Raw genomic sequence first — 17,256 nt, forward strand, 5'->3', positions numbered from 1 at the left:
TTAATTTTTGTCTTTGCTGACTTGTATTTACAAAATACAAACACGTTCTTTGGTTTGAGCTATTGTGATATACTCTTTCATCTACCTTAAAAAAGCTGTACTGTTTAGACATTTGTCACCAACACTGAGACGAAGAACTCAAAGGCTAGTGTGTAATTAAGAACTTACTCTAACCTGTTTGGTTTCAATTTATTAGAGCTTTAAATTTTTTTTATTATTTTAACAGAGGAGAAAAATTGGAATTGCTTATCTGATGTCTCACACATATCAAAAGCCTGAAAAAAATTCAAAACAAAATGTGAATTTCATTTAGGATTGTATATGACTTCCACTTACTATGTAAAAAAATGAACTAAGACTGTGAAAGGACCCCCATCCACCACATCATTTAATGGGTTGGAACAGTCAGATAGGGAGCTGTGACACTAGTGCTAAAGAGAAGAGAGCTGATTTTTCTTCTGGTTGGGACCATGCCCCTTTCTACAATTGGGTAGGTCACTTTCTCCACTCACCTAAATAGTAAGCTAAATAAATTGGTGGTGTCATTCTGGCATTTTAAAGAATGGTTGTGTTCTCCCAAACTAGGAGTCTGATAATAGCAATAAAGTAATCCATTATAGTATGTTGTTACACCTTCTGTAAGGAGACCATTAGGCTGAAAGATAATTTTAATGGTATCCATTTTCCTGAAAATTGAGTTGGAAGAAAGATTATTTGAAAGGATGTTGTATCCTAGCCAGACTGTGAGTTAAAAGATTGAAAGTGGTGGGTATAATACAGCACTAGACTGGGTGACAAGGACAGGTTCTAGTTACAGTTCTTAACATCATTTCATCTCTGAGCTCACATTCTCCAGTTAACCAAAGGGGCTGGATTAAATAAATTTCTGGGGTTCGTCTCAGCTCAAAATCAGTAATTCTCTGAGTGAACTCTGTCTTAAAGTACTAAAGCCAAATTATTATACATTCTAATTCATATTTAAATTTAATAGGTAAGAGAAGAGATTGATTTTTGTAAAACATTTTTGGTCTTATTACACTAACTTGATTAAAACGCTCTTTATTTTCATGTTAGCTCCATTAAATAAGATGAAAAATTTCAGACCATTTGCAAAATGACTGTCAGTTTTAACAGTGTGCAACAGTGTAATGTGCTAAGGCAGGAGGAACTCTCAGATGGGCTGCTTTATCAACTGTAAATTAAAAACAGCATGTTTTATGATATTTGCTTTTAACAGAAGTTCTGCTGACTTAATAGTATACTATAAAATATATTCATGTCTGTGAGAGAACTTTTTAAAACATTTTTTAAAACAATCTCTTTAATAGGAATCTATAAGAAGGTAGACTAATCCACAGAGCTAGTTATCCACTAGAACCGGTGATTAGATCCAAGTGTATAGGCTTATGTGTACATACATATTGATATAAATGGTATTTTTTTGCCATTTATGTAATCTGATTATTAATAATTAAGCATTATTTGAATTTGGTTCTTTTAACATTTAGGCATAGGATTGACAGTGTTTTGTTTTGATTTCTTTCTGGTACTAGGAATTGAAAGGGCACTTTACCATTGAGCCACATTCTCACCCCTTTTAATTTTTTATTTTGAGATAGGGTCTTGCTAAATTGCCCAGTCTAACCTTGAATTTGTGATCCTTCTGAGAAACTGGGATTACTGATGTATATCACCATGCCCAGCTAGAGTACACATGTGAACATAAAAGGTCACGTAGATTGGTTATTAACTAGTCCCTTACGAATGTCAGCCATCATAGTGAAAATTAATAGCAAAATAGGATTCCTTTCCTATGTTTGTATCAGTGGACTTTAACCTTGCCTCATACTACAGAATCTTACCCCATCCTACTGAATTAAATGCACTGCTTTTAGCACCCATTTCCCTACTGACAAACTCACTTCTCAGTATACCATTTTCTTTGATAACTCAGAGAAGTGGTGTGGTCCTTCATCTTTTTTTGGTGGTGCTGAAATTGAACCCTAGAGCCTACTGCATGTGGGCCTACCATGGCTAGATCGCTAGCCCTTGTCATATCTTTAAAAGATTGCTGACCATTGTGTTGGCCTCTTTGCTAAAGACTTTTATCATATGGGTCCAAGAATATTATAAAAGAAGAATATATGCCTGGAATTAGAACAGTCTGGGAAGCCCCAAGAAGCAACACTGTTTCTTGATCTGAAATCACTTAGGGTTCTCAGTTAAATAGTTTTAATTTATGTTAAAGTATGAATGCCTAAAAACCAGTGCTTTGTAAGATTCCAGGTTCCCATGTTTTCTCTTACATAATTCTGTGTGGGGCAGGGTGGGGGGGCATCAGAAAATAATTGTTTGGGAGGCAGAATCTAGAACAAGGGGATCTGACAGCTGAAGTTAAAGACCACAGCTTCCACCTTCCATAGGTTTGGGTTGGACCACTACTCAAGTCTTTCTAGCTCTGCAAGTTTGGGAAGAAAATAATTGGTAGCCATCAGAGCCTTCTGGTAGTCATCACATTGTTAAAATCCACAAGGTCAGGGAATATGTTCTGCTCATATTTACATTCCTAATATCTATCCTGCACCCTCAACTCCATGTCAGAACAATTAGGGAGGCTATCCAAGAGTGAGGGGGTCTAGCCCTAGGGTTCTTTTTGGTGTTGCTTGGAGAGCTATAATTGAGAATTGTCATTCAGTTTTTAAATTTTTTATTAAAAATCATACAGAATTATAATTATATTTACAATTCTATAAATATGTGTTTACAATAAAATATTATACAAAAGCATAAATAATAGTTTAACAAACGCCTATATATCCATTAATCCATCCCTTCTTAGATTTTCTGTCTTCTGTTGCCACACTGATTAAACAGGTCTTCCCTCCCCCTGTTCCGATGAATGACTAACAGAACGTATCTTTTTTCTTTGTACTAGGAATTGAACCCAGGGGTGCTTAACCACCACTAGTCCATATCCCCAGCCCTTTTTTATTTTTTATTTTGAGACAGCCTATCATTTATAGTATTGGTAATATTCTGAGACTCAAAGGGCATGATCTTAGGCTATTTTTTTTTTTTTAAAGACAATTTTAGTTGTAGATGCATACAATACCTTTATTTTATTTATTTATTTATGTGGTGCTGAGGATCGAACCCAGTGCCTCACACATGCTAGGCAAGCACTCTACCACTGAGCCACACCCCAGCCCCATCTTAGGCTATTCTTAGTAAATACCTTTTTTAAGCTTATAACCTCTTAATTACATTTTGTCTTTCACTGAGATGTCAACTTCCAACCCTTGATGATTATCTTAGTAATCTTTTCTGAATGGCTCCTATCTCTAGGTAGAAAAAAAAATGTATATATTTCATTAAATATCATACTAAACTGAAATAATTCTTGTATATCATAAGCCTTGTGAACTCACAGGTTGTTGGAAGATTTTGGTTTAACTTAAATATGAGGACTATATAAATATTTTGAAAGTATGAAGGAGAAATGTAAACTTTTTGAATCATTCAGTAAGCTATTTTTTAGCATGTGTATTTTATTATAAAATTAATCTTGCCAATTCTTTCCCAGTTAGGTCAGAAAGTTATTTTTTAAAAGGTCCTAAAACAGATGCACTCCTAGTAACTGTACTGGATGTTCACTTCTACCAGTAGAAACTGGTTTATTGAATTTATGTAAATTAGGTAGCCCATAACCCTGCCCTTATTCTAGTCCATAGAAGTTCCACTGTGCCTCTGGTGCTGAGCACAAAATGTGATTGTTGTCTTTGAGTACAAAGATTTGGAAAAGAAAAACTCTCTAGTACTAATATGTATAAGATTTTAAAGTATCTTGACATAAGCATATATTGCTTCCATTCATTACTTTAAATGTAGAGACTCTCTTGTTAAACAACCTGTTTATTTTCAAGCATCTATTGAAATAATTTTCACTCTTCCACGTACATAAAGTGACCACACAAAATGTAGGTCAGTTCCTGCCCTTAAACCTGAGCATAGATTATAGACATTTTCAGTTTGCAACACCACAGTAGGCATTCTTGTTAAATTAGTGTGAGAAATTCATTTTATTTTGTACAAGGTACAATCCCTCTGTACAGTGAACAAATATATTACAAATCTGTGGTTTAAAAAAGTATTGCCATTTCATAGTATCTTTTATGCTATTGTACAATAAATTGTTTCCTTTATTCATTTGAATTGTATGCATATTTTATTTTATTGAGAATTGAGTTTCTGCAAAATAATTGAACAGATCTTTCCAAATCACCAATATAATGCACAGTGCACATGCTTAGGCTGACCATGAACCTATTTGTGACAGTGCTAGAAGTTGTTTGAACATTTTCTCTGTAAGATTGGAATGTCTTTTACCAGTGACTCGTAGATAGGTGAAGAGTGCTGTTGTTACCATACATTAATCACATCCTCTGCCTTTTCCTTCTCTGTATTGCCTGACTTGAGTTGTATTACTTTACTTTAAAAAGTCATAGAGTGGTAGAACTGAGGAGCTGGCAGAGCTCCCTTCCCACTCCCTGCTTCTTCACTTTTTAGGCATGGGGGATAAAAGAACCCAAATAGGCAAGTAACTTGACAAGAGTAACACTGAAATCTCAACTCAGTGCTCTAGCCATTCACCTCCTGCTGGATACCTTTGCCCAGAGGGCATTTGGCAGAAGAGAGGTGAAACTTGAAACTTGAGTGATGCTGCTTATTTGCAGTTTGTCAGGTAGCAGTTATGGCACATGCAGGATAAGGGCAGAAGATAAAACCTGGGATTGAGATGAAGTTTCTCCTAGCTGATCTGACTTTGCCATGCTTCTTCATCCTGGCTTCACAATGATAATAGAGCACATCGTGACCCTAAAATACTGAGGTAAGTTTCACCTATATTTCTACATATGTATGAGAAATATTCACTTGGGTCTACAAAGTAATTTTCTAGTATTTATATTTGAATAAGGCTTTTTTGGAAAGCAAATTTTTTATTGCTGATTATTTGCTCCCATGCACACATGCAGCATTCATGTAAGTATTATATATTTTCCTCTAACACTAAAATTTGCTTATGCCTTGAGGAGTGGGGGAGGGGGATTTACTCATTTATTTTCTTGCTTTTGTTGATTATTGCCCTAACTAATGGGTTCCTTGGCAGACTTCCAATTTTTATCAAGGGTTTTAGAACTCCCACACATCCTGTAGCCATATTCCAGCTTTGCAGTCATTTAGATCCTCTTCTTTAGACCTTTTTTAGAAGTATTTTTTACTGGTTGTACTGTTACCAGAGAATGAAGTGGAATAGGGATGGCCATTAGCTTCCACAGTTTGCCTTTTCTGTTTTGAATTCTTGTAAAGAGGTCCTCTGTAGCACTTAGAAGCTGGCTCCATTGGAATTGTCTGAGTTTTGTTTTACCTGCATTCATTAGTAGTAGAAGGTATCGATACATCTGACCACTGAGATATCTGGATCATTAACTCATTGGAATACATATTTGGCCATCTCAGTAGTTTGTGATTTTACGGTAGAAGCACTGCATATCCTCACATTGTTTACTACAAAGTTTTACATCATGCTAAAACTGGTTATAGTCCATTTTTTGATCATTTATCTTTAGTTCCATCAAAAAGCATAACGTACATTAAACAACATAAACTTGCTGAATCCACATTTGTCTAATTTCCTTTACACTTTTAGATTGCATACTGCAAGCTCAAAATTTATGAATTGCTTGAAATCAAGCACTTTTGTGAATCAAGGGATGCCAACTAAATAAAAGGGGAAAGCCAAATAGCCACTTTTAGGGATACTTAATTCTTGTCAGTCTGTGACTACTTACTTAAAGTGTAATCTCACAAAGTATAATCTCAGTGCTCTATTTCACATGGAATGACTTGGGTGTTGTGTGAACTAAGGCAATGTGACAAGGCCAGGACTTGCATTGTTTCAGAACTTTTAATTGGCAAAATTTGGTAAAGCTGGCCTAGAGATCATTGTAGACTGAAAGAGACCACTGTACTTTGGGAACTAATTCTTTTTCTTTTTCATTTCTTTTGCCTACTGTCACAGGGCAGGAGAGAGAAAGTTAATTTGTATTTACTAAAGTCTTATTTTTAAAAATGGGAGTTGTGAGCATCAGACTACGTACTATTGTAATCTTGAGTGTTGTGATTTGATGGACCAGACATATATGTACAAGTACTGTAGGAATGGTATTTGAACAGTTCATGTCTATGTACTAATTATCTTAGGTAGAAAAACAGATGTTGATGGTAACAGCAACCAAAAATACAGTACATTTCAGGTGCTTTACAGTAATCCTGTCCCCTCTGCAGTCCCCTTTTCCTCATAGGAAGGTTTACAAAACCTATTCTACATGCTTTATAAGCATCGTGTTTCAGAATATTATATATATTAGCTGTATTTAGTTGATGTTGATGAGTAGTGGTATCTTAAATGTTTTTAAAATCTCATAATCCAGGGCATTGGGGGCTGGGGTGGGTGGGTGACAGGATTTGCCTTTGTGAACAGACTTCCTTGAACAATTAGCCCAGTCCCACTCGGAAGCTCTTCTTTAGTTCCACGTGAACTAATATGCAGCTGGAGTCAATCTGTATCATTATTTCAAGTCAAGGGATTGTCTTCTTTCAGAGAGTCAGAATATTCAGCAGAGAACACTGCAAGAGAGAAGCTTATCCCTCTTTAAGACTGCTTGTCCTGGGAGGGCCCATTGGCAGGGCTCTGTCTTACAGGGAGGAGGTCATAATGACCAGGAATATGGCTGTTCCTAGGTAGGTCGTATGGATTCTGGATATAGCTGGAGTTACGACCGCGGCCTTCTTGGACCACACTGACTGTGGGCTCTAAGGAATATAGTGAGAAATGAGTTCAGAGAACAGATTAGCTTTGGTTGTCTTGTTGAGAAGGAAGAGAATACTATTTAACTTGGCAGGGAGAGGAGCCTAGGGGTTTATAAATCTATGACAAATATCTGAGGGTAAGGACTGAGGCTTGCTGAAGAGATGGTAAGCCTACGTGAATGTGCTGTCAAGATCCCACTCGCTGGTCAACGCTAAGAGACTTAGAATATCCTAGAGGTAGGGGTCTTATCAATGAACTCAGGAGCATAGTTTAAACCAAGAGAAGATAGAAGAGGGTGACTTAGAAACTTGCAGATGTCCATTCTGATTGTTTTCTTTTTTAAACTGGGATTTGTATCAAACAATCAGTTGAAGTGTTCTTACCCATTCCCATCCCCACTATTTCTGCTTCTTATTGATTTTGGTGTTTTTTTTAAAGCAGAGTTATATCAGAATTTGATTTCCTGTGTTAGAGGAGAGGGCAGTCCTGGGTTCACTTTGGATTCCTTAAAAAGCAACCAAAGGAATGGCGTGTTGTCAAGACAGGGTGAGTAGAGAGGGTTTGTTTTTATTTGATTCTGCACTACAGCCCTGATTTCACTAAGTTACTTATTTGAGACACCTACCAACTTCATATATATTTTTATTAGATGTCGACAAGGTTGGCACATCTGTGTACGGAGACCCCCTGTGCACAGGTGACTTCATTTCTACATAGCTGCTTTCTGGAAGCTTGCAGGTGAGGATGGGTGGGTCCTTAATTGTGGCATAAGGGTTTTCACTGCTATTCAAGGAACAGGTACTAGAACTGCACACGGATTCTTTCATGTAATCTGCAAAGCAAGAGAGATTTCTTAGGATGAACAAGGACATAAGTCTTTATATAAAAACCAGAAACAGACTATAGTTTGAGTTTATCTACTATCAGGACCTGAGACTAGAAAAACCTATGGTAATTGAAGATTTATTTACTTATTAAATGTCTTGAGGTATGCTTTCCTGGGTAGGCAGAGTTCTTTCTCAAAGAAACTTAAATTTTTGGAGGTTAGGAAAGTATTTGGTTAGGTTAGGAAAGTATTTGTTTTTAGTAGATATTAATTCAAGATACCTGTAATATATTTTTACATATAGTTTTTAGAAGTAATATTTAGCATTTTATGGAATGAATACCCAGAAGTCACACAACTAGAAAACGGCAGTGTTAAGACTTGAATCCATGCCTTAGTACTCTTGGCCTGTGTGTTTTCTGTAATATCATTCTTCTGAATTCTTTTTGATAACTATGAAGCTTCAGTTCAGAAGAAGCATACGAATGTGTTTTAGCACAAGTGTCAGCAATTTAGCAACCTTTAGGTGGCAAACTAGCTCCTGCCTTCCAGGAGCTCCTGATTATAGAGCTGGGCAGATAAGTATAAGAAGTACCTCTCAAAAAAGACTGGGAAGTTTCTGTTTTCTAGCAAGCTTGCACTGTATCTTCCAGAGTTACTTTCCCCAGTTCTCATGAATGCTGAAACCTATTTCAGCAGTTTCCTTCTCTGAGACTGGAACTAGTGCTGACTCTCCTGCTACCTCTCAGTTGCATCATCCCAAGACTTCAGGGTACTTGCAAACTGGCTTTCAGTTATGACACAAGGGAATTGTAGCTCCACTGGAGGAAGTCTCTAAGGTCTCTTAATGACTTGGAGTCACAGAGGGAAAAGGGGATTTCCTCCTTCAACTGCTACACTGTTCCCTTTTTGGGAAGATTACTGTCTCCTGCAGATAATCACAAGTGAGGCAGGACTTGCCTGGAAAAAACAGTAGACTATGTAATCTGACAGCTCTGACTCTCATATGCAAGGCTTTGGTGGATGAGGAGTCTAGAAACAAATACTGAGTCACAGGTCCTTGATGCTAAAGAGTAATATAAGAGAACTTTCAGGGCTGAGTTTCTGTGAAAGATAGTAGACAGTGAAATTCTTGGATAATCTTTCACTAGAATCCCACAATTTGCATTTAAGGCTGCTATTTATCTGTGCTTTCTGTCTCTAGCTTGAGATTATTGAAAATGTTAAAAGTGATGGTCTGGGGTTGTAGTTCAGTGGAAGAGCACTTGCCTAGCACATGTGAGGCACTGGGTTCCATCCTCAGCACCACATATAAATAAATGAATAAATAAAATAAAGGTATTGTGTCTATCTACAACTAAAAAGATATTAAAAAATATTTAAAAATTTTTAAAAGTGAAAGTGATGTAACTCGAGGGGTAGCTAGATGTGCCTTGGACCAGTGAGAGCAGAGCATTCCCATGTGGCAGAAGAAGGTGGGATGTGTACTACCATGAGTAGTCTTTTCTTTCATGACAGGTAACTGGTTGGGATGGGATTTTTTCCTGTTAATTTAGACATCTGGTCTGCTATTATTTGTTTTAGCAGGTAACATTTCCTCAGTCTTGTGCAGAAGTACATTTCATGCAGTAGTTCCTGCAAGTGTTCACATTGCTCTGTGATCCAGGTATTACACTCTACAGGTAGAGTGATAATTATTTACTTCTTTCTCTGCCCAACTGCCCATGATGACATTGAGACTTACAGCAAGGAATTGACTTCCCCAGGCTCACACTGTTTCAGTAGTAGACAAGTTGTAGAGCCAGACTCGGAGCACTTTGCAGCAACTAGGGAGGGATGTTTTTGGCCTGGTCTTAGACCTCTTTATAGCATATGACCCCAGAGAGAAGGAGAAAACATTCTTGCAATACAATGAGCAGTCTCAAGGCAAGGATTAAAGGAAGATTGGAATAGGCCCAATAGGCCCAAGTGCTGGTGGGAGGATCACGTGGAGAGAGATGACTGTGGGTCCTAGATCAAGACCTGCCCAATCTCACATATCTATCCTCATCTCTAATTGTAAGCTGCTTTACCTTACCCTGGACAAGGAATACCTTTAAACTGTGTTGCTAAACCCTGTTGAGAGAAAAAGACTAAGCTGTAAGCTTGATGCCTCCTGTGGGTATCCCATGACCAAGTTATGGTAGTGGGGGACCCTTAAAGCTCTAGCTCAGTGCCTAAAAGAGACCAGCCAGCCAGTGGTTACTCCTCATTTTCATTAGAAAGTCAGGACTGCTTTCAAGATTTGGGGAATATACTGATTGCTTTGGAGCAGGATATGTACTTAAATGGATAAAAGAGAAATTGGGGTTGGTGGGAAGGGATTAGGCTCAGATTAGAGGTATCTTCCATACGAGGGCCAGAGGCAAAGACAAGGGATGTAGAAATGTATGAGGGTGGTAGGGAGAGTGTGTGTTGGGTATTATTCCATCTCTGCTGGGAATCAGAGGATGAGAAAGGGCAAGGCAAGCTGGAAAACTCCACCTCACAAAGCCACTATCAAGCTGAGTCACCCACCTGCTTGCAAGAAGAGAGGGCAGGGTAAGGGGAAGAATAACCAGTTGCTTAGATACTTCTTCATCCTTTTACACCCCTACCCCCACACAGCCCTGCCCTTCAGGTTATTTTGCAAAGAAAGGGGAAGCTTCAGCAAGGCTGCCCAAGCTCTGAGAAGTCACTCTGCTGAGGCCTGTAATTAGCATCAGGATTGAAGGCTTAGTCTTACTAAGTGACCTGGCATTTGCTCTCATTAACCCATATTGTTCCCCCCCAAATCCCATGTGGCCATATACTGTCACCGACAGAAGGGGCTTTTGAACTAAACGTCTTTTTATGAGGAAGCACAAATTCAGAGAGAGGAAATGACTTTCCAAAGCCACCTCAGGAGTGGAGAAGAGGAGAGAGAAAGGTGTTTAGCAGTAAAAGTGTTCACAACCTCCAGCATGAAAGTGGGTATATTTCTTCAGTAAGTAACAGGAAAAAGAGTGGGCACAGATTGAATTAAGACTGGGAATGTCAGAGCTGGAAAGGGCCTTAGAAATGGTGCTAAGCCACTCCTTTCTTTTGAAAGAGGAAGAACCCAAGATCCAAAAAAACAGTGTTATGACCTAGTCAGTACCAAACAAGGAGAACAACTCAAATCTGTTTTTTCTAGGCAAGGATTTTTTCCCATTGAGTTCAGAGAATACATATGTTCTTAGCAGTTCTGATTTGGCTTTGCCGTATAGTTTTAGAAAGTGATTTAATTAGTGGTCCAAACTGGTTGTTAAATTGGGGTTTAACGAATTAGGTTTTGTTTCATGTCTTTTGTAAGTATTTCTATAAAGTTTTGAACCATGACATTTCATTTTCCTATCTGTGAGTTCTCTTGTTCCGATGTGTTGGTCCCCAACACCTGCTGGTACATTTGCCTACACAGTTCTTTTGTCTCTAATTTAAAGGATTATTATAGCCAGAGTAGTGAAACAAAATCTGGCTGCCCGCCTGCTCCGGCCTTTCGTGCATTCAGAGGCTCAGATGTATGATTCCATAAAACAGGAATGAAATGGTGCCAAAGCAGAGACATTGCTTTCCGTAGCTTTTACATTTATGATTTTAAGTCTAAAAGTAACTACCTTAACCACAATGCACAGGATGACAAAGTGTACAGGGAAGTTGTGTTCTCATTTATTAGGCGTCTGGGCCTGTCTGAGCTTATTTACATTTGAGTCATGCATTTTCTCAGAGCTGAAAGGCCCTTAGAGATCTTTCTGCCCAATGCCCATGCCTGTTTGAGAAAACAACTAAAGTCACAGTGATGGAATGGACAGCTCTCTGTCCTTTCTGTTTTTCAACCTCACTCTGAAATGGTACTTGCTTTTAAGTCAGAACTTTCAGAAAAATTGCTTGAGTCACTCTCCCAAGGAAGGACTGTCAGTTAGCTGACTTGAAGCCTGGGTGACACCTCCTGTCCTCAACAATTCTCTTTGACTTTGAATATCCTAACAACTGATGATAGTCACTCACCCTTATTGTTCTCTTCCTCAGAACATGCAATTTATTACCACCCTGCCCCTTGCTCACCGTACTTTTAGGAACCATCTCCCCAAGGGCTGTAGCTCTCACTTGGTTAGGAGATGGTTGTGTCTTGGGGCTAAGTCTGAAAGGTCAGAAAAGTAACTTGGGAAATTGGATCAGTCTAGATCAGGGGTTTCTAAATGGTAGTTGGATAATAATCTGCATAAGGATACCCTGAGGTATCAAAAATGCTGAGTCCAGGGCCCCCTCGTCTACTGCCTCGGAGATGGTATGTGAGTATCTGCAATATTAAACTTTACAGATGATCCTGGTGCACAGCTAGATTTTGGATATCCATTGGGACCTTTACTGTCAGTCATTAGCTCTTTCAGTTTAGCTGAGACTCTTTTAAACAGACCTCAGAGACAGAAGCACAGCCCTATTACATTAATACAGTGATTATAATATGCAAAAACACTTCCCATCGGTGGTTTTATTGGATACTCATGATAACCTTGTTAGATAATAGGACAGGCATCAGACAAAAGGATAGGTATAATTATCCCAACCTTGCAGATGAGGAAACAGCTCTGGGGAGCTCACAGTTAATAAGCAACAGAGTTCCAAAGCCGCCCCACCCCCACCCCCGTTTTACACATTCTGACATTTAAACCTAGGACCTAGTCCAGGGTTAGGACTTGACTTTTCATTTTTGGCTTTACCTGTAGACTTCCTAGAGGGATGATCTGACTTGCATTTCCCATGTGTTAGGGTACTCTTGGGAGCAGAGATCTCTTGAGGTAAAGTGCATACAATATTAACATCAGGTATCATTTTCATCCCTTATGCCTCAGAAAGGCAGCAGGTGCAGGGTGGCGTTCTTTGCCAGCACGACAGGAGGCCTCTGGGGCAGGTAGATTGACTTTATTTCAGATTTTATAATCAATTTAACTGTTACTAATTGGTGGGATAATGACATTCTACATTTCCGAAGACATTTAGTTGGCATCTATATAAAACCCACAAGCGTTTGCTAAGCAGGTGCAACTGAAATTGAAAGATGAATTCATTATTATTATGATTTCTCCTCTTGGGCAGAGCTACCCAGCAGCCCCAGGTCCTGTGGTCTTTTAATGTTTTAAGGGAGTGGGGTGAGATATGCAGTTTCTCTGAGGCAGAATTCCTGGTCATTTCAGATCTGTACTTTCTCTTGCTAAGCCCTTTGTAATAGGACGTCAGGATTGGATACTCTACCTTTGAAGCCTTTGTCCATAATGTATGTGTTCTGACGTCTATCCATTCCACAAGCACCTGTGTAAAAATAATATAAGGGAAGAAAATATGGGGGTGAGGTTTATTTAGACTGCTTATATTCTTACCTTTCCCCCCCCTTTCTCCCCTAACCAGAAAACAAATAATTATTGGTAGTAAATTACTCTGGGCTTAATAATCTACCCTGAAACCACTTGCATATGTAGGCATTCTTAAAAGGCTCAAGGTGTTAAGGTGTGCCATAACGCCCCCTGGCACACTCAGTCTTCCCTTTAACCTTCACCTTAGGAGAGTGCCTTTCGGGAGGTAATAAAAGGCAGTTCCGATGCCACCTGCAGTCACTGTAGGTGAAGTTTCAGGCTCCAAAGATACAGGATAAAAGCGAAGCAGAACCAGCTTTTAGCTTGAGGGAAGGATGTAAGATAATCCAAATTTCCTTTCTGTTGGATTTTGGAATGTGTTGGAGACAGTGTTTCTCACCTCTCTCAGCTCTGGTTTTGCCTGTCCTCTCTTGAATCCAAGACTCAGCTGATGGGAGCCAGAGAGAGGTAGACAAGTGGCTGAGGTTCTTGATTAGTCATCTTTATAGGAAGTACAGTAATCCAGAACCAGCTCTTTCAGGTACCCATTTTCTGGTGGTGGACCACTTGTACATAATTGAGACTTCTTTTTGAAAAGTATTGCTGGTGTTTTTCAGCTCCAAGAATTCCTTTCTCCCTTTTGCTATCAGTTGTTTTTCCCTAGGTTCCCACAATGCATGGTTCTGAGCCCCAGTCAGAGGTGGACATAAAGCTTTAGAGACCACATTTGGGTTCTTTGTCACTGCTGATCCCAGAAAAGAAATGGTCTAGCATTTTTAAGTTGAGACAGTGATAACTGTGGCTCAGAGTTAAAGCCACCTGTCCCCAGCTTTTGAGGACATATAAGGCATGCAGCAGGTGCTTACTAAAATACAGTGTGACTCCACTTAACTCTTCCTGTTTCTGACACTGAAGACCAACTCACTGCTGTTTAGATCCCTAATCTACAGAGCCGTTCCCAAGTTGAATTTGCAGGATTTCAAGCCTCTCTTCCCGTTGTGCACACATTCCTTAGTGATACAGCAGAACCAGGCCCAAGTTTTTCTCAAGTTGGCTATTCTTCTGAAAGGCCTACAGGTACCTGTACCCTTAAGAAACAAGATTGCAACAGTCTCGATATAAGTCTCTGGTATCAGGTTAGCAATTTGTACCGACAAAGCTTTCTTTGCTGTGACTTAAGGAGGGTGACTAGGCTGTTAATTTTTTTCCTTTTTATAGAACAGAGCCCCAAAGAGTGGCAGAGACTTGCTTAAGGCCATACCAGCAAGTGAAAAGTTGAGTTGCAACTTGAGCCCAGATATCCCCAAGTGTTCTCTCCCATTGGCCACCAACCAGTCTGCCTGAATGTAAACTACCAAATGACAACATGTAGTGCTGTGGCTACACTCTGACACAAGCCCAGAGGATGTTCCCATGTGGAAAGAGATACAAGGTGGTGGTGGTGTGTGTACTGGCAGAGGTGTAGTTGGTATGGTTATTGAATGTCCTAGCTACTGTCCAGGAGACCCATAGTCAAAAACATAACCTTCTGGGTGTGGGTATAGGGTTCTTGTAGCCTATGCCTGGTCAACAGGTAGATGAATTCAGAACCTTCACTCTTCTGTGCTACCAGCTCCAGGGACCTGCAGAAGTGGTAGAGTTGTGATGTCCCTTGAGCGCCTAAAGTCTGCTGGAACCTGAGCTTGGGCCCAGAGTTGCCCAGTGTCTTATGGCCCTGCCCCAGCATGCCCTAGAAATTACTCTGTGAAGACACTCACAGTGACCAGAGAAGATATATTCCGGTCATTCATTTTACTCATTCCTTTGATACCTGCTTCTATAACTCCTACCCCCATGTTCCTATTTTAGGACTTGCCACATCTCCTTTTTGCATCTCTCCCAAGCTACCAAGTTTGAGCTTAACACACGAATACAGAGGGTGCTGGTTGACAGGTTCTTCCTCAGTTTCCCCAGATCTCTGCTCAGCAACCCTATCCAGCGATCTGGGAAAGCTTGGATTGTGCTATGCTTGGGTCTGTGGTCTCTGTAGGGGACTTTTGGCTTTTTGGTCTGAGAACCAACTGTTACCTACACTAATATGGACTGGAGAATTCCAAAGGTACCGCCATTCCCAAGCCATTTTCCATTTCCCAAGGGTTGCATTTTATGGGCTACAGGGAGTGCAGTTATAGTGAGTCCCCTCCACCTAAAGCAACCCAGGTTTGTCCACATCTACTGGCCATGATGAGAACAGATTCAGACAAATTACCTCCTTAGGGTTGGGCATTGGGTTAGTAGGCAAATAACGTTGTGAAAGAGGGGCGGGTTCTACAACAAGACTTCTGGGGATGTAGGAGTGGCTCAGATAGGGATGGGGAGTAGGGCAGAGGCTGGGTCTGGTCTGAGAGGGTGGAGGGTAGGACTGGGGCATCTGACCTGGTGAGTGTGGCTCAGCGGGGCGGCTGAGGTGTCTAAGTTCAATGTAGAAGTCCTCGGGCGGGTACCTGGCCTCCAGGGCACTGATCTGGAAATGGGAGTCTAGTGAGAGGAATGACAGGGAGGAGCCATTATTTCTGGGGCCTGGTATGGTAGGAAAAGGGGGTGGGAGATAGCTGAGAGGGCAAGGGTCAGGGTGGAACAGCCTAGAAGGAATCAAGGCCTCTATGTGTAAAGTCCAAAGGGGCCAGGGCTGGTGGAGCAAGGGACATCTGCTAGAGCCAAGGCCATCTGCCTTGTTTCCCCCACACCTCCCACTTCCACCCCATACCAGCGCAGGGGAAGGAAGCCCTTGAAAGGGGCACTTTGGTAGGACCTGGGTCAGACAAAGGTCCTTTTCCCAGATGGTGAGCACTTCTTTTGCTTCCATCTAGAATTCCCATATTCCAGCCCTAGCTGTCTCCCTTGTGGTTCCTGAGTCATAGCCACCCACTCCTTATAATTGTTACAGAAATGAAGGGGGTCCTGGGCTTCATTTGCTTCTAAGAATCAAAATAGGGGCTTGGGTTTCTCCTTGCTCCCCTTTTCCCTGGGGCAAACCATGCTCAGGACTCACAACCCTCTCTCTTAGAGCTGGGATAGGGCCCCTTTCAATATGGGAGAAGAATAAGGTGGGTTACAATGAGGGGGACCAGACTGAAACCACTACTGACCTAACACGTTCACATAGCTGTAGGGGGTCCAGCTTGTTGTGTCTCTGTCAAGGGACTTGTTACTGAGCTGTTTGGAGAGTAGGAGAGCCAGTTAATAGCTAGTTCCCCCAGGTGCCCTCCCCAGCCATCTCTTGGTCCAGCCTCAGCGCACCCTCCTATGATGACTCTGGACATTGAGGGGAGGGAAGCACTAGATGGCCCGTGAGAACGAAAATATGGGCTTGGGTCACCATATTGTGGCTGAGGCCAATGGAAGCACAACATACCCCATCCACACTGTCAGGTTGAAGTTATAGGATTCCCAGGCCCCTTGTAGCAAGGCTGGGGGGCAGGAGCAGGGCCTCCCAATGGCCAAGAAGACCTGAAGCAAGCTGCCCCTTTCAGTGGTGGGGTTCAGCTGCAGGAGAGGGGCTCTGGAAGTGCTTCAGCTATAACATGAGGCCACTGCCCCCACATAAGTAGGTATCAAAGCTGCCCACAGTGCCTGCCACCTGACCTGGGCCAAGTGAGTCTCCCTTTCATGTGACCAAGGGAAAGACTCAGGGCAGGAAGTCTTGAGGCTTAGGTACAGTCCTTCTCTCTGTACCTCACAGCTGTCCTTCATATGAGGCAAGGATGTTATCCTCATTTCACACATGGGGACTTGAGTTCTGGCTTTGAGCTTTGCTCGTGGACACACAAGGAGTCAATGGCAGAGCTGAGTCTAGAACTCTGATCTCAGCTCCCAGTCCAGTGACCTTTCCACGTTGCCGTAGCTTGCTGCCTCTGCTGCAGATACCCTGTCTGCCAGATTGAAGGGTCTTCGGTCATGTAGAAGCACTCTAAGGTGAGGCGAGATGAGCCAGAGGGTCACCAAGTAGGGTACTCTGCAGTAACTTTGGCCCCTTACTGAAAGGTGCTTCTCTGTAAATTGAAACCAAGAATAACATGGCTACAGAAGCCATTGTCTCTCATTACTGGTGTCCTCTGCCTCTAGCTTGCTGTAGCCTTGGTAATATGACTGTAGTTAATCAAGGTCTACTACTGGGAAACTGAAAATTTTCT

At 41.0% G+C, this 17,256-nt stretch overlaps 1 protein-coding gene across 11 annotated transcripts in view; it reads right to left on the minus strand.

The window, feature by feature from the left end:
• Positions 1-6,101: 6,101 nt before the first annotated feature.
• The window catches only part of MEGF11 (multiple EGF like domains 11), a 313,791-nt gene continuing 302,636 nt past the window's right edge, over positions 6,102-17,256 (minus strand). For 7 of the 11 annotated variants that reach the window (XM_079125641.1, XM_079125642.1, XM_079125644.1 and 4 more), the window contains 5 exons: positions 16,213-16,279; positions 15,500-15,601; positions 12,987-13,043; positions 7,497-7,703; positions 6,102-6,873 (listed from right to left, as the gene is read on the minus strand). In XM_079125641.1, the coding sequence (XP_078981767.1) occupies positions 6,713-6,873; positions 7,497-7,703; positions 12,987-13,043; positions 15,500-15,601; positions 16,213-16,279 (594 nt within the window). In that variant the 3' untranslated portion in view covers positions 6,102-6,712. Of the gene's footprint in view, positions 6,874-7,496; positions 7,704-12,986; positions 13,044-15,499; positions 15,602-16,212; positions 16,280-17,256 lie in introns of those variants that run through there. The other 4 variants (XM_079125647.1, XM_079125645.1, XM_079125639.1 and 1 more) reach the window with 2 other exon arrangements.

Source organism: Sciurus vulgaris (assembly GCF_902686455.1).
Source record: "Sciurus vulgaris genome assembly, chromosome: 2".
NCBI lineage: Eukaryota > Metazoa > Chordata > Mammalia > Rodentia > Sciuridae > Sciurus > Sciurus vulgaris.